At 49.9% G+C, this 27,294-nt stretch overlaps 2 protein-coding genes across 2 annotated transcripts; one reads left to right on the forward strand and one right to left on the reverse strand.

Moving 5' to 3' along the window:
• Positions 1–3,344: 3,344 nt before the first annotated feature.
• LOC128724744 (uncharacterized) lies at positions 3,345–15,699 on the reverse strand. The gene is made up of 5 exons (XM_053818465.1): positions 15,678–15,699; positions 8,322–8,991; positions 7,968–8,074; positions 5,828–6,519; positions 3,345–4,322 (listed from the first exon to the last, which is right to left on the reverse strand). The coding sequence occupies exons 1-5, from the start codon at positions 15,697–15,699 to the stop codon at positions 3,345–3,347; spliced, it is 2,469 nt and encodes an 822-aa protein (XP_053674440.1).
• Positions 15,700–26,127: 10,428 nt separating this feature from the next.
• Positions 26,128–27,247, forward strand: LOC128725134 (transcription factor Jra). Its single transcript, XM_053818855.1, has 2 exons — positions 26,128–26,848; positions 26,925–27,247. Exons 1-2 carry the CDS (start codon positions 26,212–26,214, stop codon positions 27,245–27,247), a joined length of 960 nt encoding a protein of 319 aa, XP_053674830.1. The 5' UTR covers positions 26,128–26,211.
• Positions 27,248–27,294: the final 47 nt, after the last annotated feature.

Raw genomic sequence — 27,294 nt, forward strand, 5'->3', positions numbered from 1 at the left:
TTTTCGCACTCTCTGCCGATGCCCTTTTGTGCCCTGACAGTGCGCGCTACCCTACTGCCAAGAATCACTCAAAAGAAACTCACGACCGAGGCTCTCAAAAGGCTTCAAATTTGCGGTTTTGTCGTCAAAAATGAAACCGCGGCCGGAAACGCTCGTGCATGCTTCGGCCCTTTTCCCCTTCGCTCACATTTCTCATTTCTGCAGCTCAGTTTCTTTCAAGGTAGAGAGAACGCAAGCCGCGAGCGCAAGCTTCGAGCGCAATTACGCTCGCGCTTACGGCTGCGCTCTCTTTCAGAACAAACGCGCAGACGGAAGAACCTACAAGAGGGAATACAGTACATTTTATTGCGTTTTTTATATTTCATTATATTTTGTTTGCGGTGGCGTCTTTCAGCTGCGTGTACGGGGAATAAACGCCTTCATCGTCCAGTAACACTGCTTGCCTGTATCGTCCAATTGCACGTAGTTCACGTTTATCAGCAGTATTTCCAGTGGTGAAATGCTGCGACAAAAATTTCTCGTCAAACAGGAGCAAACATCCTGTCCTGCATAGTAGTTCCCTCGTCAAGCAGCAGAAAACATGAAATAAGATAATGAAAGTATTAGAAAACAGATCAAACTCCAATTGGGATGATTTTTAACCTACCTCAACGGTACCGCTTCCTCTGCAATGATGCGACCTTTCTCCAAGAACAGCACTTGCACACTGGCAGTTTGAGTTTTCTCTTTAACTTACCCGTACTCTTCGCCGTTTGCTTCAATCCACAAATTTGCTAAGTTCTCTTCGCCGACGCATCGGCCGGACTTAGAATTTGGAGAAACGCGCACACAAACCCAAAATCGCTGCTTGCAGCCGCACACATGCACACGCACAAGGGTGCGAAGGTGCAAAGCGGAGAAATCTAGCCCATTTCGTTCGCTTCGTGCAGCCAGGCGGGGAAAAATCACCCAAAATCACTCAAACCGGTGAGGGGTAGGTAGAAAAACATCTTTTGTCTCTTTCCCGCTACCACAGAGCTTCGGCTTTCGCCAGTAGGGTACACACAACCCTCCCGTGAGCCCGATTTCAACCGATCATACGCAGCAAGCGATAGCTTTTATTTTATTTGTTATTTTTTTTTTGCTTCCCGGTTTTGTTTTCCCTGGTGTTTTTTTGCCTCCACGTTGAGTGGGACTTCCCGGTACACGCCGGTTCGCCGGTTTCCGGGGGATGGAGAGTTTTTCCACCCAACCGGAGCTTTTCACGTTCGGAAACGTGCGCTCGCAGCATTCGTTCGGGGCGCATTCGGTGTCGTGATCCGCCACCAGCGTTCGTGTGGCGTGGTGTGTGGCTGTGTGCGAGAGTGAGCAAGATAGCACCATTCACTCGTTGGTAGCACTCGCACTCAAAGCCTACCTTGATGGTGAACGATGAGAGAACGTTCGCTGTACCGCCGTACGAAAAAACCGTTAGCCGTTGCGAGTTGAAAGTGCAGCATGCAGCTTTATCGAATCGATTCAAAGCTCGCCAACGCAACGTGCCACCGTGTACCGTTCAGCAGGAAAGCAAAGCGCATGTCTCACTGCACTCGATCGGGTTGCAATCGCGTGTGTGTGTGTGTGTGTTTTTGCATCGGGTGCAACGAATGACAACGAAACGACCCACAGCCCGTGGGTCATGGCGAGCGGAACCGTCCGATTTCAACCATCAATGGCACTGGCCCTTTAGGGACAGGGCGGACAGACATGGCAGCGGATGGGGGGGCGAAAGCAGGAAGGTTTTACGCGTTGCATCCTAGTGCATGTCTGTGCGGTAGCCGCTCGGTGCATCATCCCAACCCGTCAAAGCTCGTACACATTTTAATGAAAGCCACCCTTCCGTGAGCCGTAGTACTGCGTGTCGTACGGACGTACTACGCGCGCCGGTTTCGTGTGTCGTCGGGTGCCACCACCGTCTCAAGCCCCGCTGGTTCGAATTGGGAAATTGGACGCCAGTTGGGTGTGAGCGGGCCGATTATGCAGCTTGCAGCTTGCTTACCACGCGTCACTGCACCGGATTTACGATGCAATGACGAACGAGTGGGCAGCTCTCGCGACGTGTCACTAAAGTGGCTCGATTGGATGCTTTAGCGGGTGCATCGGAGTGTATGTATGAGTTTATATATATGCGATGGTAATTTGAAGAAACTGCTGTAACGTTTACTGTCACTAAACGATTTATTATAGTGTATCAAATGCACTACGATGAACCATCGTGTACACAATCTTCAAGTAACTTCTCGTGTTTTGGTACAATGCTAGACTTTCTACTATTATTTTTAACGCTGGCAAATAAAAGAAACTTAAAATTTCCATTCGGAACAGCAATCAACATCTGAGCTCGTTTTCTAAAGAGAGTTCTCGGAATGAGTGAAAGCTCGTTGGGCGAATAATTGAAATAATTGAATAAAACCCATCTCCGTGCCTTGCAAGGAAGCACTTGCAGGCACACTGATAACAGAAATTCCTAGCATTGCAGTCGATCGACAAGCACCATATTCATGCGATTCTCGGAACAGCGTACATGCATGCGGCATCGGTATACCTTATTCTTCAGAGTCATCCTTATACTGCTCAAATTTCTCACAAATAATAAGTGAAAATTCATACGAAACACTTTTCCAGACGCTCCTGTTGTCTGTTGTAAAACTCTTACAAAAGCATCACCGCAGACAGGTGCTACGGTGGGCAGCTTAATCTAGTAACAAGAGGAATCAAATTTCCACTTCAATCGGGGAATCAATTCCCATCGAATAAATCGAAGAAAAAAAAACAGCCAGATGAACGCAGTGTGCAACACGAACGGAACACGATCCGGCTCAAAATGGAAGGGCAGATTGGTTTGATGGAAGCAACACAATAGAGGGTAGAGTGCAACATGCGCCCAGGAAAAAATATTATTCAATTTAATTTAACTCAGTTGTCGTCTTTTTCTGTTTCCACAACTTTGTGCTACTCTTCATTTACGATTCGCTGCTCCGAGCCCAAGATAAATCATAGCTCAATCGCTGATGGTTGAATGCTGCAATCGGATGATTTTTTTTTTGCCATCTTTATTTTGCACATTTAAATTGTCCAACTTTGGTAGAAATGAAAAAAAAAACAACAATCCCCGTTAGTTTTGCGTACGTTGCGCACTTTATTGCTACCGTAATCTCATCAGAATCTCCGAGCCGGAATATTCGTCCTCTCGAGTCAGTTTACCGTACGCATCCCGTGTTATGGGGAGGCCTTCTTACTACCTAGTATCGTGGGCCACCCGGCGCACCATCAAGCAAGCCCGCAATAAATTACATTACACTCGCGTACCGCGGACCCGACCCAAGCTATGTTCTGCAGCCTTTGACCCGCGTGGGAAACGTGTTCCCCAACCGGCCAACACTCCCGAGTGGCACGTCGTACGACGAGAAAGTCCTGCGTCTTCGGTCGTCGAACAACCCCTGGCGAATGGCTTCGTCAAAGGCGCGCTTTTCCTTCGCATCATTCAGGTAGAAGCTAAGCGAAGGCACCACCTGCAGCACGGTGGTCGTTTTCACTCTCCCAGGACTCGTCGCTGCCTGATAGTCCGTCCTTAGAGGTCCATCATTTCGTCGAAGAAAGGGTACCGGTTGGGATGCGGTCGGTAGCGAACTTCTGCCACCTTGCCAGTAGTTGGCTGGGCTAACGGCGTAAACCTGTTGCGCTGATCTCGCCGGCTGCTGCACGTACTGCTGGAAGGGCCGTGCCGGGACGTGCGCTGGCGTTGCGTATGAAAACCTCGCCTTCGGTGGAAAGTTACCGGGCGTAATGTACGACATCTGTGGAACACCCTGAGCGGGTGTGGAATCGGTTGCTTCCACGCGGGAAGTTCGCAAACTTTCGTACACCTCCACGCGCGGTGCGTTACTTATGGCCACCGGTGCTGTGGTTTGCCTCGGGTACTCGAAGTTTCCCGGCTGCTGGTACGAGCGTTCCGGTACGACGGTCACCTTCTGGATCGGGAGTACACGGTGCACCGGTGCGAACCGATGGGTGGCTGGTGAACCGATGGAAGGACCAGCGGACCCGATCGAGACCGTGCGGGTTAGACTGGAGGGTGGTAGAACGCCGGTAGGCGGAAGGATGGATCCTTGCCGGAAAGCGACAGCTGATGGTGGTGAAGGTGGTCGAGCTTGTTGCTGGGATACAGACGATGTAATCCTTGTGCTTGTTGGTGGTTGAGATGGGAAACTCGCCTGTCCATTCCAAGACTTCACGAGATCGGCCGTGATCAACTGGATGCCGGGACCTCCTAGCTTCGGGAGTGTGCTCAGTTGTTTCTGGGGCTAGAGAGAGGAAAAGTACTTGCATTAAACACCGTTCATTAGCCTTTGAATAGAAGCTTAGGACGAGCATACGTATAGCCGTACGTAATCCAAACCAAAGGAGTCCTTCCAAAAGGTCTGTTCAATCGTTCGTCTGACGTTTAGCGGCGACATCACATCAACATCTAACCTAAATGTTAAAGCATCATTCTAAAGCATAAATTAAATGACTCCCTGAACATGACTACCATGAACTCATTGTTCGTGGAGTTTCCCATCGAAAACCTGCTCTGAATGCATCCTCTGCTCATATCTCACACCATAATGGAACTATTTTTACACTCCACTCCAAACCCCGTTTTGCTTTTTCCAAGGCGGCTTGGTAATCCGATATGCCCTCAAGCACTCTCCAGAAACATGCCACAGCTAAGTAGCGCCTAAGTAAAGTTTTGCTGCTGCCCCTGTTCCTAATGTACCGTAGCTTGTTGATGATGATGTGAAACGATGTTCTGCTGCGAATGTCCGCCCGATCACGCTTCAATCATAACGGCGTGTAACGGGGTATGCCCCTTCGGGATGGGTTGCTTTCCGCATCGTCCTATTGTTCGGAATTAGTTGGCAAAACTGTGGCAAAATATCCCTGCAAATACCAGCGCTTCCCTGGCAGGCGTTATTACTTTTTGCACACATCCTGCACCACCAATGGAGCGCTCTCGTCCCACACGATGATGCTTTACGGTTGGATTTCGTTTTTCTACTCTCCACTAAAGTCTCTAGCGTTAATTTCAACGCCCCCACCAAAGCCACCACCGCCAGGTCGCCTTATCAACCTCCTCCCCAAAACCCCTCTGCAATGGGCAACTATCGTAGTGAAAGTGAAAAACGCTTACGCTAGCGCCCTTTTCGGCAAAGCGCAACCTCATTATCAACCCACCGCCCTCGAATGGATCCGCATCCTTTCCCAACCGACGAACCCGGTCGATTATCAGACCGACCGTCCCCGGGGACCGTTGACGCTTGTCGCGTTTGCTGGCAAAACTTTCGTTGATACGGATCGTTGCCAGTCAAATAAGTGCCGAAAACTAAAACTGTTCCGAAAACTTCCGCCGGGTGATAAATTAAACTTCCAGCGAGCCATAATGAACCGCCGGCGTCACACGCCGTGACAAACCCATTCGTCGGGTTCTAGTTTCGAGCAGCCCTTCTCGTTGGACCGAACCAGTGGCCCTGGTTTTTCGTACCGTTAAAAAGGACACTCATGTCGAGCGAAAACGGGACGATCCCGTACCATGAGTGGAAATGCAGAGCAGGTTCTATCCCTGTTTCGGGGTGTAGAAACGACAAACATGTTGGTTTTCCGGGGAGGGAAACGATTTGCGAGCTTTTAATCGATTATCTGCAGCGACAGGTTTGACAGCCATCGCTCTCGCTGCTATTAAAAGCCAATAAAGATCACTGACCATGATCGTGCATGTTATGTTTTGTTACCTCTTAAGCTTAATGCCCCACATTCCCAATTTACTCACCTGCCGAAAAACCTCGTACTTTTGGTCCTGTGACTCCAGAACCGCGGATGCTCCCGTGCGAGTCAGCAACGTCGATCGAACAGGATCAAACCCGGAATCAGGATCGGTGGACAGCGTCCCAAGATTCGACACGTACACCTCGTTCAGGTTGGGTGTGTACACCGCGTTCGATGGTGGCTGAACAACTGCATTCACTTCCGGTTGCGTGACGTAGCTACTTCCGGTAGGCGCGTTTCCGTTTACACCTTCCGGTTGACTTCGCTCGCGATCGTACGGAGGCTCCAGACCTGTTCCAGGTGTCGGAAAAACGCCATTTGTCGCTCCTCCACTGAGCGAGTTCTTCACCGGCTGGACCTCCCCCACACTCAGCGCTCGCTCTCCAGCCCCACCTTGCATGGCCTGCATAAGCGTGCGCATCGGATGCATCACCATCGACATGACGATCTGCATCATGTCGCGCCGGTTTTCACCCACCACCGATCGGCCACCCGCCATCCGCCCGATGTCCTCGTTCACACGGTAGTAATTTTCACTCTCCTCGCACCGCACGTTCATGTACCAATCGCACACCAGATGGCGCTGGTTGAAGAGCGTCCCGTTGGGGCACAGGAAGGCAAACCCGCGCCCGGTCGAGTCCGTGTTGGCGCACACCCGGAACACTTGGCAGCGCGTCTCGACGTCGGCATAATAACCTGCGCGAAAAAAAAACGACGAAAAGTTGGAGAAGAAGAAGCCATCGCGGCCGCGACGAGCTTTAATAAAAGCGACAGCTCGGGTGTGAAACGATTAAAGCGCTCTGGGGAGGATGGGTGAGAATAACAAAAAAAAAGGCATCCCCGATAATAATAAAAGCCGTTCCAATCGCGATCCGGAGCGAAAGGCGCCCGGAGCCCTTTTCATATGCAAATTTTCGATACCGACCGGTTCGGGGTGGAGGGTTTTTTTTTTTCTTTCGAAGCCAGCTAAATGAACGAGCGACCGAAGAGTGTCCCGGTGACCGAAAACGGGGCGGAGACCATTTTACCGCCCAAATGATGGCAAATGACGACGGCCGAAGGTGGCCCGCGCACAAGGCAGTAGCAATTTCGATAGCCCACGCATCCTCCCCCGATACCGATCTAATCTGCTGGGGGCCACCCTCGAAACCGGGCCCACGGATACGCGGCTCGCGGATACAAACGAACGGCCAATAAATCACGGCGTCTCGTTTGCGGGCCGCGCGATTGCGTGCTCGATATGGCGCTCCGCTGGGGGTGGGGGTTTTCCACCTTCCGACCATGCCGCACCGTGCATTTTGAGATGGAGTTTTTTTTTCTTTTTGGAGGCCCACCTCCAATGCTAAAGACACCGATCATGTCAGCGCACATCGCCCGTTCATCGGTTGGTGATATCTTATTTATGAGGCGGCGGTCAACATCGGCCTTAGAGCGACGGGTTCAGGGTCGCATGGATGGGGCGCGAGGCGTGTCAAAAGCGAGACCCAACCGGCCCTCAAGGTGAGCGGTTCCGAAAAGGGGAGCATAATTTATAAAGGGACCGATACCCGGGCATCAAAAGGGAATGGTTCGAAAAACGGATCGCGGAGTGTCTTAATGAATTCCGGGCTCGGGTTCGGTTTTAATTTCGAGCCCTCGAATCTCGATAAGCGTGATCTATCTTCACGAGCTTTGGCACGCAGTATTAATGATGATTTAACATCGGATGAACACGTTCCATCTGGCAACTGGCCGCTGTTTAGCTGCCGTCGCGGTGTCTATAATTATTATCGTCAAAAGGGGCTCATTTTTTTTTTGTACGTTTTGTAGCATTTGTCGGGCGAGTTTGGCTCCCTTTTGATTATACGAAAACTATTTCCAAACACGGCTATCTCATTTGCATGCTCGAAATCTTCCGCACGACTCCCATTCGATTCGGTTCACACCTTCGAAACGGCCGGGAACATCTTACACCACCACGTATGATGCTCCCGGTGATGCGATTAATTTTTGATTAAACTTTGCTCATTACCCTTTTATGATGCGTTGCCAATTCCACCCGTAAACCCGTAAAGGTTGACTTCCGCACGAATCGATTAACCACCCCGCACAACCCACAACGAGCAAAGCCACTAAGCGCGAAATGCTCATCCCCCAGAACTCACCGTGGTGGCGCTTCTCGCAGCTGAACTGCGTCGTCGGAACGCTGCCCAAAATCGGATAATCGACATCCGGCTCACCGGGCAGCGCCAACCGGAGCCGATCCGTCGTGCTGGTGAAGCTGGAAGCGGAAAACGCAAAGAAACGGAAAAGGAAAATGTATTAGTTTGCGCTCGATTGCGCCCACCGGAGGGTGTCCCAAAAACCGAAACGACCGACCCCGAGGTTCATTTCCATCTGACGCATTCGGGGGAGTGTTATTTTCACCTCTTTAAATGAAACCGTCCCCTTTTCGGACACCTGTCGGGGAGAGAGAGAGAGAGAGAGAAAAACCGGGCTGGACTCTTTCCACAACTCACCTTCCGCTCGGGCCGGATGTCGGAAGTGTGCGGCCGACATTTTGTGACACCGTTTGATCCGTTATCGAGGTCGTTAGAGCCGGCTGCTGCTCGTTTGCTGCTGAAGCCGTATCAGACCCGCTTCTACTCCTGGTGTTGGAGCTGCTGCTGCTGCTGCTGCTGCTGCCAGTTCCCGAGAGAGCCGCCCCGTTCGCATTCACATTTGTACCGACATTTTTCTCTAATGTTTCGCTTCCTTTATTGGCCACCGTGGGTCGCCCCTCAGCCGTCGTCGTCGTCGCTTTGCCGGTGGAATACGAAATCAAGTTGATCCGGCTGCCGTCCGCAGCAGATGGCCGTTGGTGGGCGGCTTTTCCGCCAATTGACACCGCCGACAGGTCGACGGGCGTTGCCGTGAGCCGCAGGATCTCCTCCGGGCTCATGTGGCCCTGATCGAGCGGGACGACGGAGTAGAACTTGGGTGGAAGAAAGATGCGAGCCGGCTGCCGGAAGTCAAACCCACCGTTTTGCAGCATCCCGAGAATGTCCTGGTTCAGCATCACCTCCATCAGGTCCATGACGGTGCGGACGGGCCGGGGTCCGATTGGTGAACTGCGAACGTCACCGGCCACCAGGGGCAGCAAAAGCAGCACCAGAAGACTGGCGGTGGCGGTGGTAAAAAACGCCCGGTCTGGGGAAAAGAAGTGAAAGGCCCACAAAAAATGGAAATGAATCAAGAATCGCTCCGTGAGACCCGGTTTTCCGGGGAGCAACCGGAACTTTGAGGTTCATATTTCAATCAAACACTGTTTTCTGCTCGCGCAATTTTGCTCGTCCTTCGTCCCACTGTCAAGGTTCCACGGCGATCCACACCGAAAGCGCTGAATGTGCACGTTTCGGTTTCTTTTTATACCGTGGCTTGAAGGAGAGAAAAAAAAAACATTGGCCATCCCGCGCGGTGGAAAAGAAAGCGTAAAGCGGCTAACTAACTGTGACAATCTAATAAACTACGCAGTGTCATGCCACCGTGGGATGCGCGGGCAGAAGGATTCCGATGTTCCGGTCGTGTTTTGATGACGGTGCTGAACCACCGGAAGTCCCGGTTTTCGGGGGGGGGGGGGTGCCGTTTCTTGGGTGAGCTCCCCAAAAAGCCAAACTTCGCTGGCGCCGTAACCGAAAAAGGGGAACGTACGATAAATTATCCTGCCGCTCGAGAAGCGGGCAAGATAGAACCCGAAAAAGATGTTCTTTTCTACCCTTTCCGAGAAGCGCCTTTTTTTTTGCCTCTCTCGATTTCCCGTTTGAGGAATTTTTCACTCTGGTGCTTCGTTCCCACGACCAACGGAGTGCAAACGAGCGAATAAGTTTTGCACTTGCAATAAGCAGTCGATTTGCGTTCGATCGAAAGCGCTTCATCAACCGGTTCGGTGCGATGGCACGAGCAATGCAATGTTGCTTCCACATCGATCAATTAGAATGCCTTTCTGCGCTCTGGTTGCTTTTCTTTTTGCATTAAAACAGTTTGTGATCTTTAATTGAAGCGCTTTTCGAATGGATTTCCGCCAACCGGTTTTTTTGGTAGGAATGTTTCGTTCCTGCTCTGAAGGAGTTTTGGAAAGGTTTTACGAGTTGTTTATTTCCACTCAAATTCCTTCCGATACATTCTCGAACATGAAACTGTGTGTTTGCGATGATTTTTTTTTAAATAATCTCTAATCCCCACATTTCAAAGACCATTGCGTTTTAAAAATTAATTTATTCGACTATTTCCACCGCAAACGGCGACCCACGAATTCACGCATTTTCAGCAATTCTTCAAATCCACATGCTTAGCGAAGGCGATCGCCCTGATTCACGGCATTCTAATAAATTCCTCCCGCTAGGCTCGTATGTTAAAAATAGCACACGCGCGCCTTCTGGCCAAGAATATTGAACATTTTTACGATCGCTCTTCCTATCAAAAAAAGAAGATCTTCGCTGCCATTCCGCACGGTGCGTGAGCACCTCCGAGATCGCGATCGAACCATCGCCATCGCGATCGTAAACGATCGACCAGCGATCCAAACGCCGCGCCCATACAAGCCATCACCACACCCGGATCTTCTCCACCCGGATCGCGACCTTTCGGCCCGAGCCAAAGCTAATTAGAACCAACGGCAGGCGGGACCCAGGGTTGTCCTTGGAACCGGCATTTTACATCCATTTTCACCGCAGGCTCGTAAAAGCATTACAACACGAGCATTAACGAGTTTGAAACCCCGTCCCCGGCTGCTGGGTTGGATTTGGATGCGCGGGACTCCACGAAAGAGGAACCACCTAAAGCGCTCATCCTGTACCGTTTTTTTTTTCGCTTTTGTTCTGAAATGGATCAAGGGGCCTCTTCGGTCGATCGGCACCCCACCACGGGGTGCAAAAGAACTGGAAAGAAAGCAATCTTCTTTCCCGCGTCGCCCGTTTGCTAGACGAAAGCGAAAGGAAAACGGATGGAGCGGGTGGAAAGAAAATGGCAGCCCCACCCCCCCTGAGTGTGGGTGGAGGGAACGAACATTCCACAAATTCTCGTTTAATTTCCCAATTTGTGATTTTCGCCAAAGCGCACACCCGATGACGGACCCGTAAAAAGCAGCGGGCCTGTCGCCGCGCGAGTGTTGACAGAGCGAAGAAATAAAGCGGTCCCGAATCGAACCGGCGTCGGATGGAACGGAAGACGTATGATAAAATCACCCTATTCCCCCCATTCCAGAGGACGGTCGGGGCCCTCCTACACGCCGGCGGCCGTGGGGGAGGGAGAGGGAAGCAAACAAGATAAAATCAATTATGCAAATGAGTGATGGAGGTTTCGGATCGAACATTAAATTATTGGCAAAAAGGGACGACACAGGTTGGCGATTCGAAGGGGAGGGAAAGAGGGACGCAGAATGGCACCCGGGTGGGTGGGAATGGCCATAACATCGCAATGCCGGATGCCCGGGGCCCAGTTCTTGGCAAAGAGATGGGTTACCCCAGAAAACGGCGTTGTCCGAAAACGGTGCTGGTGGTATTGATTTTTCCCTTTTTGTTTGACACAACATTCGAAATTGGTCCGCCAGACCAGATGTGGCCCTTTTGGAGAGCCTAGCCGGTTAATCGGAAATTTAAGGACAGTTTTTCATTATGTGCCGGTTGCCGGTTCCTTCAGCTTCTCCGGCGACCGGCAGCCGGGCAGAGATAACACCACGCGACGCGACACGACGCCACCCGGACGAGTGGGGCAATAAAATCTTGCGTACTTAAGAGGAAGCTGCTAGGGAATGCTTGGGGACCGAATTTTAACGGCTCGATGTGGGATTATTGCTTTTAACGCCGCACTATTCGGGTGGGGGGGGAGGCGAAAGTTATTCGCACTTTTAACTGGCGCTGGGTGGATGGGAAAATGGTTTTTCATTCGTCCGTTACCCTACTGGACGCTGCTACTCGAATGGCAAAGCCACAAAGAACCTCACGCCGAGTTTGAAAGAGCGCCATGGCGGTTAAAAATACATATATATATATCACGAAGCCATTATGCAAGAAACCGATACGAATGTCAGTGAGCGCGCTATAACAGATAAACTACTGATGAAACGCAAAGCATAACTTCAAAAACCGACGCTGTTATCTGCTCGAAAAGAAAAAAACAGCCACCACTCGGCGATAAACGAACGTCCAAAAAGCCATGCTCGATCGGATGGGAAAAAAAGATTTATACGCACTACGTGCCAAGTGCCGGGGCCCCGGGTCGTATTTACCATTCTAATTATGTCCAGCCGTCACAGCTCATCGTTCGGCCAGTTCAACACCATAAATCAGCCCCAATAGCAAGCTCGGCTTCCTTCGGTTCGATTACATAACCCAGCGTTTGTCTGTGCCCCCGGTTTTCCTTTTGGGCGATCCTCGCAAACCCGGGCGGAAGAACATGGAAAGTGATTTTGAGTGGGCTTGAAAATAGTGATAAAATTTTATGCTACGTAAGTTATTACTAACCCGGGGTTCGTGTTTTGACGCCGCCGTAGTAGTAGTAGTAGTTCAGTTTGCCAAAGAGCGCGCCAAACTTCGTAAAATAAATCACGATCGCATTTTTAGGACCGTTCGTTCTGTGTGTTTGTTAAGGAGAATCTTCCTTCGGTTGAGCAGAGAAGAGTAAAAAAAGCAGAAGAAATCAAACGCCCAATTCCCTACGGGATAGGACGCCAGCGGGCAGGTTTGCGATGGCCCCGAACCAAAGGCACTACCACACACGGTACAACTCAATAAACAAACATGTTGACACACATTTGTCAGCCATCTTTACGACGTCCCAAAAGGGTCGTAAACATTAAAATATGCTCATTTAAATTTTTATATTTATCATAATTACTTGTGCGGCCGGGTGCGAGGCAGGAGGGCGCAGACACGGGAACAAGCATAATGCGGCCTCGCCGGGACGGAGAATTGAGTCCCTGCCCGGTTCGGTCCCGGTGACATATGCTTTCCAGCTTGATCGTGACGCCGCGAACCTGATCGCTGGTTCGTCTAAGCGCCAACGGCATGGTGGTTTCGTTTAAGTCTTCCTTTTCGCCCATTGTGGAGGCATCTTTTTTTTGTTTTATTCTTCAACCATCACCGTCCTCATCTCCGGACCCGAACCGGATCTTCACACACGTGAAGGCGTCGGGTGGAATTGGCGCCTCCAGCACGCGGGTGAAATTCAACCGTTCTGCGCCCATCCGCCTTCGATCGCGGGTGGAAGCTTTTAAGGAAGCCCACCCGTCCGTCAGAAGCGTGAACTATAAATTCTACCAGCCCACCCTTTGGGCGATCTCGCGTATGGGTGTCCTTCAGCACGCCAGAATGTCAACCGGATTCTTCGCGGAACCACCGGGCGATTTGATTGATGCCGATACTGGGTGGCGAGCCGATCGATCGACGGTTCCACGCGGATAACAAACGGCGTCGATCACAAACTCAACGAAACCGCATTGTTCGCGCGCACGCATATGCGATCGTTCGACAAAACGCGCCGGGCACAATGGGCCACACGGACGCGAGCAAAACCGAACGAAGCCCAATGATAAGCCGCATCCATAAACGCGCGGATCGATCGTCCCGGCACTAAAAGCTCGTGGCTTAGCATAAATTACGCACCCCCTGGCGACGGGAAGCGCCAATCGACTCGTTGGCGTTGGGAAAAGCATTGCTGGCTGGAATGAAAGAAAGAAAAAAAGAGGCACACACACCCACACACACACATATACAGTGCGATGGACATGGGGCAGATAAATGTGTGCGATAACGACGACCACCCGGTGTCCGGTTCATTGAATCTTCTTCTGATGGCGGGATTTTTTTCTCAGGGAACAAAAAACCGCAATTCATTCAAGACGAGTGTCGATCACCATTAGAAGGTGCTGCTTTCCGCGAATGCATCCATTTTTCGCATTCGCCTTACGGTTGAATGATAGAGACATTAATGGTGGCGCTTTGTCAACCGGCAGTTAAAGGCAGCTACTGCCGATCGTTTGGCACGGTACGCGAGGAGCAAAAATGGCGTACGATAATTTCGCTTTGCGTTTATTAATTAATCAAACCCCGTAGGATGTCCGCCCGTAGATCGGTAAAGATAACCGAAACCGATTAAACGGACGCTTGTTCTAGCGTTCGGCTATCCGGGCCGTGAAATCGGGCCCAACAAAACGAACAATCAGCAGTAGAAACTCCGCGTGGAGCCAAATTAATTCGAGTCGCATTCAAACGAGAAAGCAAAAAAAAAAAGAACCATCATCATAACAGCCGTTCGATTCCTTTCCCGGTCCGGACTGAACGCGTTCGGTCGTATTTCTCACCGCTAACCAGGTTTTGTAGTAAACGCATAAAACCGACACTCACCGGCTCGAGCATCGAGCTGGATTCCAGTCCGGTTTTCTTGGCTGTTTTTTTTTTTCCTCATAGGTTTCACAGACACCTGAATTCTCAGTGGTGCGAGTAGAGAGTGAAAACCCCTTAAAGCTCCATTTAACGACCACTCCACTCGGGCCAGGCTTGGAGGCCCAGGTGTCGCCTAGGACACGCCCGTGTGTGTGCGTATGTGTGCTAGTCCGGTTCTAGCGACGATTCCCCGACGTATCATATCCGGCAGCACCTGTCGCCCGTTAATCGAATGCGTGTGTTTCCATCGATTTTGGCAAAATGGAATATCAACTAAGTCCATTACGAGATCCCGAACCCATCCGGGAGGGATGAGTTTTCCCTTTCACTCTGGCTTCGGCGGCGATCAAAAACTAAAAAACTTTGCGCATACCGCTGTAACGGTGGCCCATTAGCAATGTGCGTGCGGCACCGTTTGAAGCAGGAATTTGTGACGAAAGAAACCAACAAAACGCCCTATCGCTTATCGCGCATCACATTCGGGGTGGTATCTATTCGTGGGGGTAAAACAATTTGTGGCTAATTTTGAAGCACATTTGTCGCTAACAGGCTTTTGACGCTTTCAACCAAATCGCAAAAAAAATGGAACGCTTTTGCTTAAGCTTTAGTCCATCTGCGTCGCACTAGCACGACCTGAGCTATTTAAATACATTATTCCCACTAGCTCGGTGCGCTTCGTAAACCACTTCAAACTGCTGACGGTCGGGACAAGCGAGCTGACGGTTTTTCCCAGTCAATTGCAACATGTCAATCCGGTCGTTTAAACGACGGAAACAAGCTGCCGCTTCCATTTCATCATCCATTAGATCCCTGCCCCCGGGTTGAAAGAAATCTCGAGCCACAACAACAAGCTGCTTGCTGCTCCCTTTTTGCCTTCAAGGGCACAACTTTGTGCTTTTGCTCACAGCAAAACACCGTAATCTGCCGGTGATTTAAGCTCACCCGTACTTGCACCCGGAGCAAGCACTGCAACCGTGCGCTTTCCGTGGGCTTCAAGGTGAAGCAGAAGCATCAACAACAACAAAATAAATAAAACATTATTTGCACCAAAAACCCGGTGCTCTCGGCGAAGAGCGAAGGTCGCATTTGGGTGCAGGATAGTACCGGAAACCGCAACATCATCCCTTCGCGAAGGGGGGTGTGTGTACCCATCCCGAGATAAGCTGCTGGGGGTGAAAACGGCAACAGAACTGCAAGCAAACCACCGGTAGAGAATGAAAGCATGAAAAATGAGCCATCAACCCCCTGAACGGGGTGAACCAAAGGTGCAAAGGTGGTGACGGACAGGCACACTCAACCACCCAACTACCACCCCCTTGCAGGACAATCTTCTCTCGACCACCCAAACAGAAGGCGGTCGACGGATGGCGTTACCATCAATACCTTACCAGCTCGCGGTTGCGTTATGCTAATTTCACGAGCATCTTACTTTCGGGATCCCTTTTGCGTACTTACATTTCAGCGTACGGTGCGCCATCTTTTTCTTTCTGCCTCCGCTACCGGTCGAGTTCTGTCTGGGTGCTGAAATGCGAAATCGTCCTCCCCCACCCCAACGCGACGGGCGGTTTCGTGAGGCTGTTGGATGGAGAAAAGAAAATCGAACCCTTAAACTTCCGGCGCACTCGAGCATCCGCAAACCGTGAGTTTTTCGTCCTGCGGAGGATACACTTGCACCGGATGAGCGCTTGCACTTTTCTGCCGGCAGTTTGCCTTCTCTCTCTCTCTCTCTCTCTCTCTTTCGAACGCGCTGTACTGTCTCTCTTGCGCACGTTCACGCGCGCGAAACCGCGTGGCCGCACGAAACCCGGGTTGCGGGAGACGAAATATTTCAAACGAACCGGAAAAATCGCACCAAATCCTCGCGACGTGCGCGCTCGGTGAAATCTTTTATACAATAAAGCACTTAAAAATCCATAAATCTAATTTCACCCGGTTGGTGCCCTTCTGCCGGCGTACTCTCCGCGGCTGTGGGGCGCGATTTTCACATCGGTACGCGAGAGCGCCGTTAGCGTAGTAGGGGGTGGCTTTTTCCCGCCGTCCGAGAAACCGTTCGCTTGAGGCTGCTCGAGGCAAGAACGTTGCTTCAGGAGGTTGGTTTGATCTGCGAGTTAGTTCTTGGCAGTATTACTTCGTTTTTTTTTTCTTCTGGCTACTGCAGAGCTCCTTTTCGTTTCCTTTCCGTGGCTAGTGCATGCACGGAAGGTGGATTTCGAGCTGCAGCGAACGATACTAGGGAGCGGGATTCGTTTCGTTTTCCTCGGGTGGAGTTATGCTTCTGCAGATGTTTTACAACTTCACCTACAAGCCACGGTACGGTACGGATTCTTCTTGCAGCGAGAAAAAAGAGAAACGAATGAACATAAAAGCGCCAAAACTGGGTGTTCCGAGCCCCCGGGCGTTAGATGGAAGATGGATGGTAAGATTTGCGGTCGAAACAGCGTACCCGCGTGACTTATACCATCGCCCTTTCGCTGTGGCTTTTCGTTCTTCGGGGGGGCTTTTAATGGGGACTGCAACGGAGACCGTACCTTACCGTGAATCACTACACTCATGAGCCGTGGATTTTCGTGTTAACCTATCTGTTTGGTCGCCGTTTGAACTTTTGGGGTTGCATGAAATATTTCACGCCTCTCGTAACGAACGGTTTGCTATTACGTTGCTCAGGAAAGCATATAGAATTCACTAGAAACCTAAGACCGAAAGTGAAAACTAGATCGCACTGTGTTCGTTAAACGAGGGGAAAATTGAGCAAGTTTCTATTTGAGAAGTCTTTATGCCGATCAATTCGTTGAAATATTGCAGAATTTTCTCGAGTTTGTTAACACCAACGCAAGCTTTCTCAAGCCGCTTAATCAACAAATTTCACTCACATTGTTCACTCACGCACGCCTCAAAGAACGCACTAGCGACACACCTCGTTCGATCGGTGATCGTCACAGTTTCCGGGCTGGAGGTACGTTCGCTTCGGTGCGTACCGCTCGAATCGTCGCGACCGACTGATGGTGTAACGATAAGAGCTTTGGGCTTTTTTGGGGAAGATCCCGCGAACGAACGGGCGACACCCGATGACATCCGCGATATTCGTCCGGCGTAGCGCGATCGTGGTGAGATCGGTGAAGACGACGCCACCGATCCGGAGGGCGATGGCTGTTTTTGGATGACAAATCATGTAAAGCAAGACGCGGCTTCTAATGCTGACTCCGCCAACGCCAGCTTCACGTGTTGCAGAAGGTTGAGATGGATTGCGAAGTTGTCTAACAAAAAATCGAGAAGCTTTTATAAGAACATTTATTGTGTGCCCAATAATTATGTAAAATTCTGTCTTTATAAATGTTCTAGATTAGTAAAGAATATTTTACACATCATTTATTATTATCATTAAATTTTTCGTATGCTTTTTTCTTAACCAAAATCTCATACATAAAAAACTTATCAAGTATGATGACATTATCAAAAGTCCAACTAATCATATAAACATTCTTTCGAAATCATGCCATATCAGCCAATTGTGCTACCTACCTACGGATAGAATTCGATTTGAAATTTTGAAATCGTCCCCTGTCATAACGGCGCGATAATGTTACGAGAAATGGCTGCATTAAAAAGGTGCTTCTTGACGAATGAAAGCGATCCAAACGGCACACGTATGGCCACAGGTAGCCCATCCATCTATACTCTGTCATTTCCAAAAATATGCTAAATTGCGCAAGCTCATTAAGGAACATTTCTTCTGACGCAACCAGGCGTCTCCACACATTACCGAGTGACTCGGCTTGATTGGAGAAAACTATCCGCCCGATGAACGGCCATAAATTACTGGCCCAACTCATTTAGCTAATCCTGATGCCACCACCACCGCGATCTGCCGTTGATGCGACCAGTTTGTCACCTGTGGTCTGCGTTCTTGGCCTCCCGAGCCGGATGTTCGACTCCAAAGCCTCCCTGTTCCCTGGCTAAGCGATCGCTGATCGGTTCAGCGAGAACTCAACGCCACCGCAAACAGTCTGGAGTGCCAGAAAACATTCTATTTTAATGCATCCGCGGGCGCCTATTTGACGCTTTTTCTAGAGACGCTGTGACACAAGAATTCCATGTAATTAGATAAGCAGTCCGCATTCGATCTCAAGCAACCGTGGCGACGATTCTAATTTTGGCTCGGAGACTGTGGAACACGCATGCTGGCCGGCTTGGGGCTTTGTTTTCTGCCAACCAAGCAAACCGGTGGAACTACCACCCGGCTTATTTGTACTCAATTTGCAAATTCCGCAGACCAGCCTGGGGGAAGTGGCAGACCAAAAAACCAACAGCCAGCTAGAACGGCAAACAGCCACCGTTGAGCGTTGATGGGCGTCATTTTCGGCGGAGCCTTCCGGTTTTACCCGGTGCTGTTTGCTGCGCCGTAAATGCAAATAAACCAATGTGCGGCCAGCGACGAAATTCCTCGCCAGATGATGACCGATCAGTCGCGATCGCGTCGCGCATTTTCGAAATTTCGCAACACCGTGATGGACGCGCGTCAATTAGTTTCGAATTCGCATATTTTATCCTTATGCGGGACATTTGGGACCCCTCACAGTAGGATGCACATCTCAGCGAAGCCAAAGAACCGAATCGACATAAATTATAATAAAACGATTAAAAAGCCCGATCTAAAGGCAGTTTAAAATTACTACAATCTATTACTGTTTCTCATCATCAACCCGAACAGCTCGCTTTGTATTTGCTGCAGCATACACCCATTGGCTCGTTATCTTTTAACACCAAATAATCGACAATTCATTCGTAGGTTTCCACGTTAGGATCACATGCTCGAACGTTCAAACGTGGCCACGTTATCTCACATAATTACATTGTTGCGACCAAACGCTGTCAGAAGCCATTAAGACGCTCTCGGGCCCACGCACATCTCGTTGGTATCGCACACCGCTCCAGGGGCATGAATCAGCGACAAAATATGGACCTCCATTAGATGCCTCGCAGCGCTGCGTTTATGCTGCCCAAGTGCAACACGATGTTTTCGGCGTGCGATTAGCATATACCGGCTGACGGGCGACAGATTGAAAATAAAAACTAATGCCCGCCCCGTACGGTGGAGTGGGCCACGATCGGTGTGATTAGGAAACGCCCCGATCGCTCGTTAATGGGCTTATCAGCCTTCGACACCTTCGGCAGGCCGCGGGCGACGAGCTACGAGCTAAGCGAGCCGCTCCAGCAACCGCCGGGTTGATGTTTCTATTTGGCTCACGAACACGGGTAGCACCAGCGGCAGTTGTTAGTTTGTTTTTTGTTGTTGTCTCTGCCAGCGGGTGTGACAAAAAACCCAACAAAACCTCATCCCATCGAGGCAGATCGAAATCGCAAGTGCGGCGCCAACGAACTGCTTAAGCCGATCGCAATCCGGCTTCGGGCGGGTGTAAACAAAGCGGCTGTTTACTAATCAGCTCAACCCCGTAATGGGACAGATTGGTTCAAACCACTCGACCATCTCGGTATGGAGCATCCCATTGCTTCATCGCCAAACCAACCGGCCAGTTTTAGGGCACAATTCTTCGCGGTCTTCGTGGAGCTTAAGCGAGCGAACGCCCAAAGCTCACGTTGGTATGCGGCCAACCAGCGAGCTCGTGGGTGGATGAAATTGCTCCGCCACCGCCAATTCGGAGCGGTTTTTTATCGCTCCAATTTGTTGCCGATGTTTGCGCTTAATTTATGCGTACCGATGATGGAACAAAAAGTAAACCAAATCCTGCACTAACTGTCAAAACTGTCACGCGGCTCTGCTACCGGCAATGGATGGCTAGGCGAAGGATTTCGGAGAGAATGAGAGCCGAAAAAAAAATGATACATTTTTGAATGGCGCCACGAAGCGAAACCGTGCGCTTCATAATTTGTAGTATTTATTACAGCGATGAGCTTCCAAAATAATTCCCCTCCGTCCCGGCACGGCGAAAACTTGCTCCACTCGAGAGCGAGGTCCAAAAACGGATCCAACAACACGTGTGACACCGCATGCGATCGGGCAGACGGCAGAATCCTACCAGGCAGCAACTGAATCTTCAGCACGCAGGGACGCGACATCTGATATGCCGTTCGCAACCGGTGCCACAAAAACCGCGGGAGTTGAATGGAGTGACCGTGCGAAGTCGCCTCGCTTGAAGGGCCCCGTTTCGATCGATACGATCGCCTTCGATCGACTCGCAGACACCACCGGGGGTACCAGCGATATGCAAATGACGGCAACGATAATCAAGAAAAATTAGATAGACAGCATACATCGCTGCTGAGGCGGACCCAGGTCCGAACCGGCGGTAGTGGCGTCTCGTCTAGGCGTTTTGGGATGCCCGTTACAGGCGGCACCAATGATGTCAACAGTCGGCGATGTTGACCTCACGCACTGTGGCTGGCTCGCGAGCGCTTCCACCCGACATACGTGACAGCACGATCGCGAGCTCCGAAGCATGTTAGCCTGTTTTATGCTATGTGTCACAAACACCCGGTTACCTAAGCCGCCGGGCGAGGCTTGAGCCTCGAATCCCTCAATCGATTGCACTACCCTGGCGATTCGCGGGGGATGAGTTCAAGATCACCCGACATGAACGCCCCGTGCGATAAATAACCAAAGGCTGGGCAATCGGTTGAATTATTTTATTGGCAAATTATGCTCCCTGGGTGAACGTGGAGGCACTGCTTCAATGCCTGTTCCTACGCACATGCCGGTATCGCTGGCTGGCGTAAGGGTTAAGGGTAAGCAAAAATATGATCCACCTTCTCGGCGGGCCCTCGTCAAGTGCCGTCACCCACTGCGGTGGGCTTTATGGGCATAAAATTTCATTGCCTTTTATCTCTAAATCAATCAGCGGTAAGGTCAGGGCTACCGCATTGTCCATCAGCTGATCAGCTGATGTTGAACATGGTTCCAAACAAACAAACGACTCAAACAGGCTTCACCAGCATGTGCTTTAGGTGATCGACTCTTTTCCAAATCAAAACCATGCGCGCAGGCTTGTTCTGGCGCTTTTAGCTTACTATCGTTTACTTTACGTATCCCTACATCGTGCAAATAATTGAACACGTTTCCAGCAAATTCAACACAACGAAAAAATGTAGAATATTCTTTCATTTATTATGTATTACATATTATTTAAATAAATGATTGAATCTCTTGCTTAACGATTAAACGAATAAATGATTTGCTTATTTATTTCTTTTTCGCTTTGCTACTCAAAAAAACGACCGCAGGTAGTCTTAATCGCAGCTTTTGAGGTGCTTTCGAAGCTTTCATGCATAAGCTTTTTTCGACCAGTCAGCAAAAGCTTATGTTCATGCGATGCTATGCTGCGATGCTGAATCGGAATCATTTACTGTTTTTTGTATATTATTAACGTAACCGAATTGTTGAAGAATTTATTTAACAACCTTATATTGAAATATTAGGGATGCTTTCCATTTATGTGAGTTTTAAGGAGAGGGAAAACAAAATAAATGGGAAGCTCGTGAGTGGTGAGTAAAGACAGGGTGAGAAACGAAAAGAAAGTTAAATCGAAGTGAGAAGTGAGATGAGAGTGAGAAAAAAATTTAAATAGCATTTCAAATGTAATGATAAAAATGGAGGAAAAGTTAAGTACAATGGAAAATAATATGAAAAGTTGTTAAAAGCTAGAACAATACCTTATCAATAAGCTTTTAAATAAACTGATCTCATATGCATCTTGCAATTATGCAAGCAACAATCCACTCTATGAATTGGATTGGAACACAGTTCGCACGTGATCAGTTCCGGGATCTGAAAATGGCTACAACAATGACGTCAAGTGCTGTATCTCGCTCACCACAGACGCCATGCATTACCGCACCTCTAGTCGCATCAACTTGACCATTCAGTGCTGGGGGGCTATAAATTCCGCTGGTTCGGTTGGGAATTCCCCATGCACGCCCCGGCACGAACGCTACGGTCCTACTCTCACGAGTCATTCATAATTCCAGGAACATGCCAACCAAAGCATGCCTTGTGGTGAGCAAGTGCTTAAACGCAAAATCGCTGTCGGAGAACACGGAACAGGTCTGGGCAGGGAAGAGAGCAGTGTTATGTGGAGATTCCCCCGCCAATTTTTCTTCGTTTGTTTGAGCATGGCGCAATGAAAAAATAAATGAGAAAGAAAAAACCTGTCCGGCCGTTCGCCTTGTCGCAACAAAACGAGCAAATCCCGGCCTGAAAACGAGCCTGTAAAGCGATTTCGTTTCCATTAAACCCTTAACCATCAAATGGTGTCGATACGCAACAAAACGAGGAATTTTCAGTTTAAAAAAAAAGTAAAATATGCTGCTCTTTTCCACAACCTCATAGGCCTAGCGATGGTGTTTTTCTCGAATGATAAATAAAAAATCACAAGATAGGCTGTACAAACTGGTCCATGAAGGATAGTTTTTTTTATCTTCTTCTAGCCGTCCCCACAGCGCGCGTGTTTTTACGCACATCAAACGGCCGTGTGTGAAACGTGCACGCGGGCGCACATGTCGAAGGGCACATGTCGAACACAATTTGAAAAATAACAAAAAAACGACAACAAACGTTGCTAAGCTATGAGGCAATGGGCGAACAGTATGCTTATTTTTTTGCAGGCATTAAGAATTATCTTTTTTTAAATATATATTCCACGAAAAATAAACATATCAATCATTGGCTACAAAAATTGTGTTGCGTATTTTTAAAAAAATTAATCAATATTTAAATTTTATCTGTTTGTCACTTGATGGAAAAAATTGCCTCTATAAGGTTTTTTAACAGCCTAAAAGCTTTAAAATAAATGTATTTCGTGAACTTACTCACTGTACTCCATGGCATATGCGCTACTGCGTGCCACGCATGACAAACGTGCGTTCGCCACTGTACTTCTTCAGTGTGCAGGGGTGGCAAGAAGAAGACTTTGCCTGAGCAAAAAAAACCCGATCGGAGCAACCAAAGACGGAACATGATCACACCCGCAGGGCAAAGGAAGGCGCAGACACCGGGCGGAGTGGGATGGTAAATAGTTGTCCGATGACTCATCGCTCCGCTGCTTGGCCTGCATTCGCTCTGCGTGCCGTGACTTGCGTGTTTCTTCGAGACGACGCGCAACCGGCCGCTCTCACGAGAGAACGTCAAGTGCATTTGCCAGCCTCCGTTCAAACCAACCCGGCAGGATGGCGTACGAGTATGAAACATCCGAGAAGGCAAACGATAAAACAAATCTCTAAACGCTCCTCCAAAGGGCCAACGAGGGAGCGTAAAGGAACACCAAGGTGACCGTGATCTCAGGCACAATGCGGGAGAACAGATCTCGGTGCTCTCGTTCGTGCTGCGACATGTTTTTGCTTATCTTCAGCCTGGCGTCTCGTTCTCGTGCATTGCCTCTGGCCGTATGCAGCCATGCTGCTGATGCTTGCACATTCCGTTGCATCCCGAGCTGGCCTCGACGCAATTGACCACTCAGAAGCACGGCTGGCGATAGACGCGCCTTCGCCGGTCGGGAGGGATTTCTCGTCCTTCATTTGTTCTGCGTTCGTCGTTGTGGTGCTGGAATTCGACCCGTATCCGGGTCTCGTGCTATCGAAAAAGGGGCCTCGATGATGATTGCGATATGCGCCTTCTTCGCTAAGCCTACGAGGAATACTCGAAAGTGAAAAGCAAAGCGAAAGATAAAAAAAATCCAATCCCTAGCAAATGCGTTAGTGATAAGGAATTACATACGAATTCGATTCCGTACAACGAGCCTTTTTCATACCCGTTGTGCATAAGTTCTTCAACGGGCAGCAAATTTATGCTAGGGAAGCGATAAGCCCGGCATGAAGTTGATAGCATGAGGGTTAGCCTTGGGAGGATATGCTGTTTTGTGCTACTATTTGCCTCACATTCAGCTTAAATAAACAAAAAAATGTCGTTTACTTTTAAAGACATATTTTCATTCATTGCGCCATCTACTCAATCGGATAAAAACTGCGTTGCAATTCGCAAGAAAACGGACAATAAAATGAGGTCTGGAGGTCAACAAACTTGCGCCATACGTTTCTCGACAAATTGTCCACCGAAAATGGGGGGGCATTCGCTAAAAGCACACCCGAGAATCGGAAATTATTGTTATTGTTATTGGCTTTGTCGCCGATTTCTTCATGTTTCACGCTTCCCGTGATGCTTACGCGTCGTCAATTCTAGCGTAAACTGTCAACGAATGCACGGCCGACGCTGAACCGGAACCGGATTCTACGGGGGCGAATCTCTACCAGCCGCCAAACGCGCCTTGCAAAAGCTCCACGAGCGACGCGACGCGGGTAATAAACATTGCCAACGATCGTTCGCGTGGGGGCGCGAAAAACATGCGGTACAGTGCGCCTCCATTTGTTGGCTTCAACCACGTGTTCCTGCGTGGGTGCGTTTCGAATCAAAACCACGTGGCAGGATGCATGCAAATGAAGGGCAAGATTATTTAAATCATTCTCAACTACTCGATCGTGCGATTATGTTACAAGCATAAAGCATTGCCCAAAGGGTGTTTAAAAAATCATCCAGCACTGTCTACCATGCCGGTTTTGGTACGGTCAGCTTTCAATTCTCGCGGATCGATCCACACACACACACAGCCGCCTGCACCGTGGTTTGGCGGTATGCGTTTAAAATTGTGTACCCCGTACAGCATTCCGCCAGCATAAGGGGTGGTTTTGAACAACCCCCAACAGCGGACGGGCAAAAATCCAACCACCACCCAACAACAAGATCGGACACGAGCGAACGCTGCAGGGTTTGTGTCCAATGGTGAATGCAGCCAGCGTGCAATTAAGAATATGCAATAAGCATTGACAGTTCAAATGCACCTGTATCGTAGCGCTAGCCTGTGGGATAAGTTTATAGGGGTTGAAGAAAATGCTACAAACCCCCGACAGGGTGTAACGAGCCCTGCCACGTTGCGTACCCTTGGCGCAGGTAGCCAATGGCAGGGCTTGCCCATGACGACTCACGGGCTATTTTTAGCACCATGAATCATATGTTTCACCCGAACGTACAACTACGCGGGCGAAGCTTTCATTCCGTTTCCATCCATTTTTCCCATTCGTTTCCACATCTTTGCCGTGTGCGGTTGTTGTCCGTCCGTGTTGCTCCGACACTCGGAATGTCCACGCGCTTCTACGTCCCGCGAATTGGTGCTTTTCCGTGCTGAACCCTGCGCCCGGGAGTGCATTTTGTGTGCAGCAACCAATCAAGCGACACGTCGCCACGCAGCGTGAATGCGAGAAAATCTACAACGAATTGTGACACAGTGTCTCTGCCGCCCAAGGGAGTGGATTTTTAAGGCGTAGCCCCTCTCCGTTGCGAAATCGGTGTTTTATTTATTCGCCCCGCAAGCGAACACGCGACTGTGTGTGGCGTTCTGTCGACGCGTGCATACGCGAAACGCATACTTTGTGCGTTCGCGGTGCGTACTTTGTTCCACCCCCGGGGGTTGCGGGAGACATTTTCATTTATTATTGCGCGGTCTTCGCGTTCGTGGTGCTGCTGCGTGTGTGTGCGTGCCGGCGGTACCCTCGACTCAGTCGCAGCCACAGGAAGGACCGATAAAACGATCGTCACGCTGAACGCGCTAGCGCTGCAAAGCCGTACGTTTAGCATAAAATCTTGAGCGGAGACAAAAAAAAACGCGGAAACACCTCATAAAGAACAACGACGACGGAGACGGAACAAATAAGTGACCTTACCCCCGGAAAAGCAAAACATCCCTTCGCTCGTGAGCGTGTGTGCGTGGTGTGGGAATCGTGAAAACAAACAAGTGTCAGCGCATTTTTCTCAACCCCTAAGGGAAAGGGCTTTGTTTTCCTTTACGCAAGCAATTTGACGTTTCGTTGTCGTGCCAAAACAACACTATTGGCTTTCCTTGTAGTTTTCCTTCTGTCGTTGTGGTGTACGATCTGCTTGTTATCCTGTAATCCTTAATCTTACTTGCATCCTGGAACGATCGGCCGCAGGATGAGAAACAACGTGATGGGCAGCAAACACACCAACAACAACAACAACACCATGGAGTCGTTCTACGAGGACAACAACGCTCAGTTCGTACCATCCGCGACCGGTGCTAGCGGGAACAGCAACGGTGCGTCCGCGGGAAATGGCAACGGTCTAAAGCGGCCTGCAACACTCGAGCTCAACCTTGGCGCTGCGAAAGCACGCAAAACGCGCTTTAACGCCTCCGTCACTATGCCATCGGTGCTGCCTTCACCGGATATGCAAATGCTAAAGCTCGTGTCCCCGGAACTGGAGAAAATTATCAGTACCAATGCCACTCTGCCTACGCCAACACCGAGTGCGATCATTTTCCCGCCATCGGCCACCTCGGAGCAACAGCAGTTCGCCAAGGGCTTCGAGGATGCGCTGCTGTCCATCCACAAGAAGGACACCAGCAGCAAGCTGATCCCGATTATTAACAACAACAACAGCACGAGTAACAACAACAATAGCAACCTTGTTGGTACGGTGACGGAACAGCTATGTCAGACGACGGGAACGACGGTGGTTTCGGTGGCTTCGACAGGATTGGGCAGCACAGTCATTTCCACTGGCCATGGTAACGGCATGAGTGGGGGAGAAATCACGTACACGAACCTTGGTAAGTGTGGACGCGTTTCCGTGTTGCAAATTTCGTTTACTAACCACGGCTGCATTCTCGTGCTCTCCATCAACAGACTATCCCGGTGTGGTGAAGGAAGAACCACAGGCCACCTCTAGCAATCAGTCGCCCCCGGTCAGCCCGATCGACATGGAGTCTCAGGAACGCATCAAGCTGGAACGGAAGCGCCTACGGAACCGGGTGGCCGCCTCAAAGTGCCGGCGGCGGAAGCTGGAACGCATCTCGAAGCTGGAGGATCGCGTGAAGGAACTGAAAACGCAAAACTCCGAGCTTGGCAGCATGGTGTGCAACCTAAAGCAGCACATATTCCAGCTGAAGCAGCAGGTGATCGAGCATCACAACTCCGGCTGCACGATAACGTTGGTGGGCAAGTTTTGAAAGGTCCTTCTGATCGCTGCACCTGGACGGGTTTCGGTGTATGTTGT

The sequence above is a fragment of the Anopheles nili genome, chromosome 3 (assembly GCF_943737925.1).
Source record: "Anopheles nili chromosome 3, idAnoNiliSN_F5_01, whole genome shotgun sequence".
Classification (NCBI taxonomy): domain Eukaryota; kingdom Metazoa; phylum Arthropoda; class Insecta; order Diptera; family Culicidae; genus Anopheles; species Anopheles nili.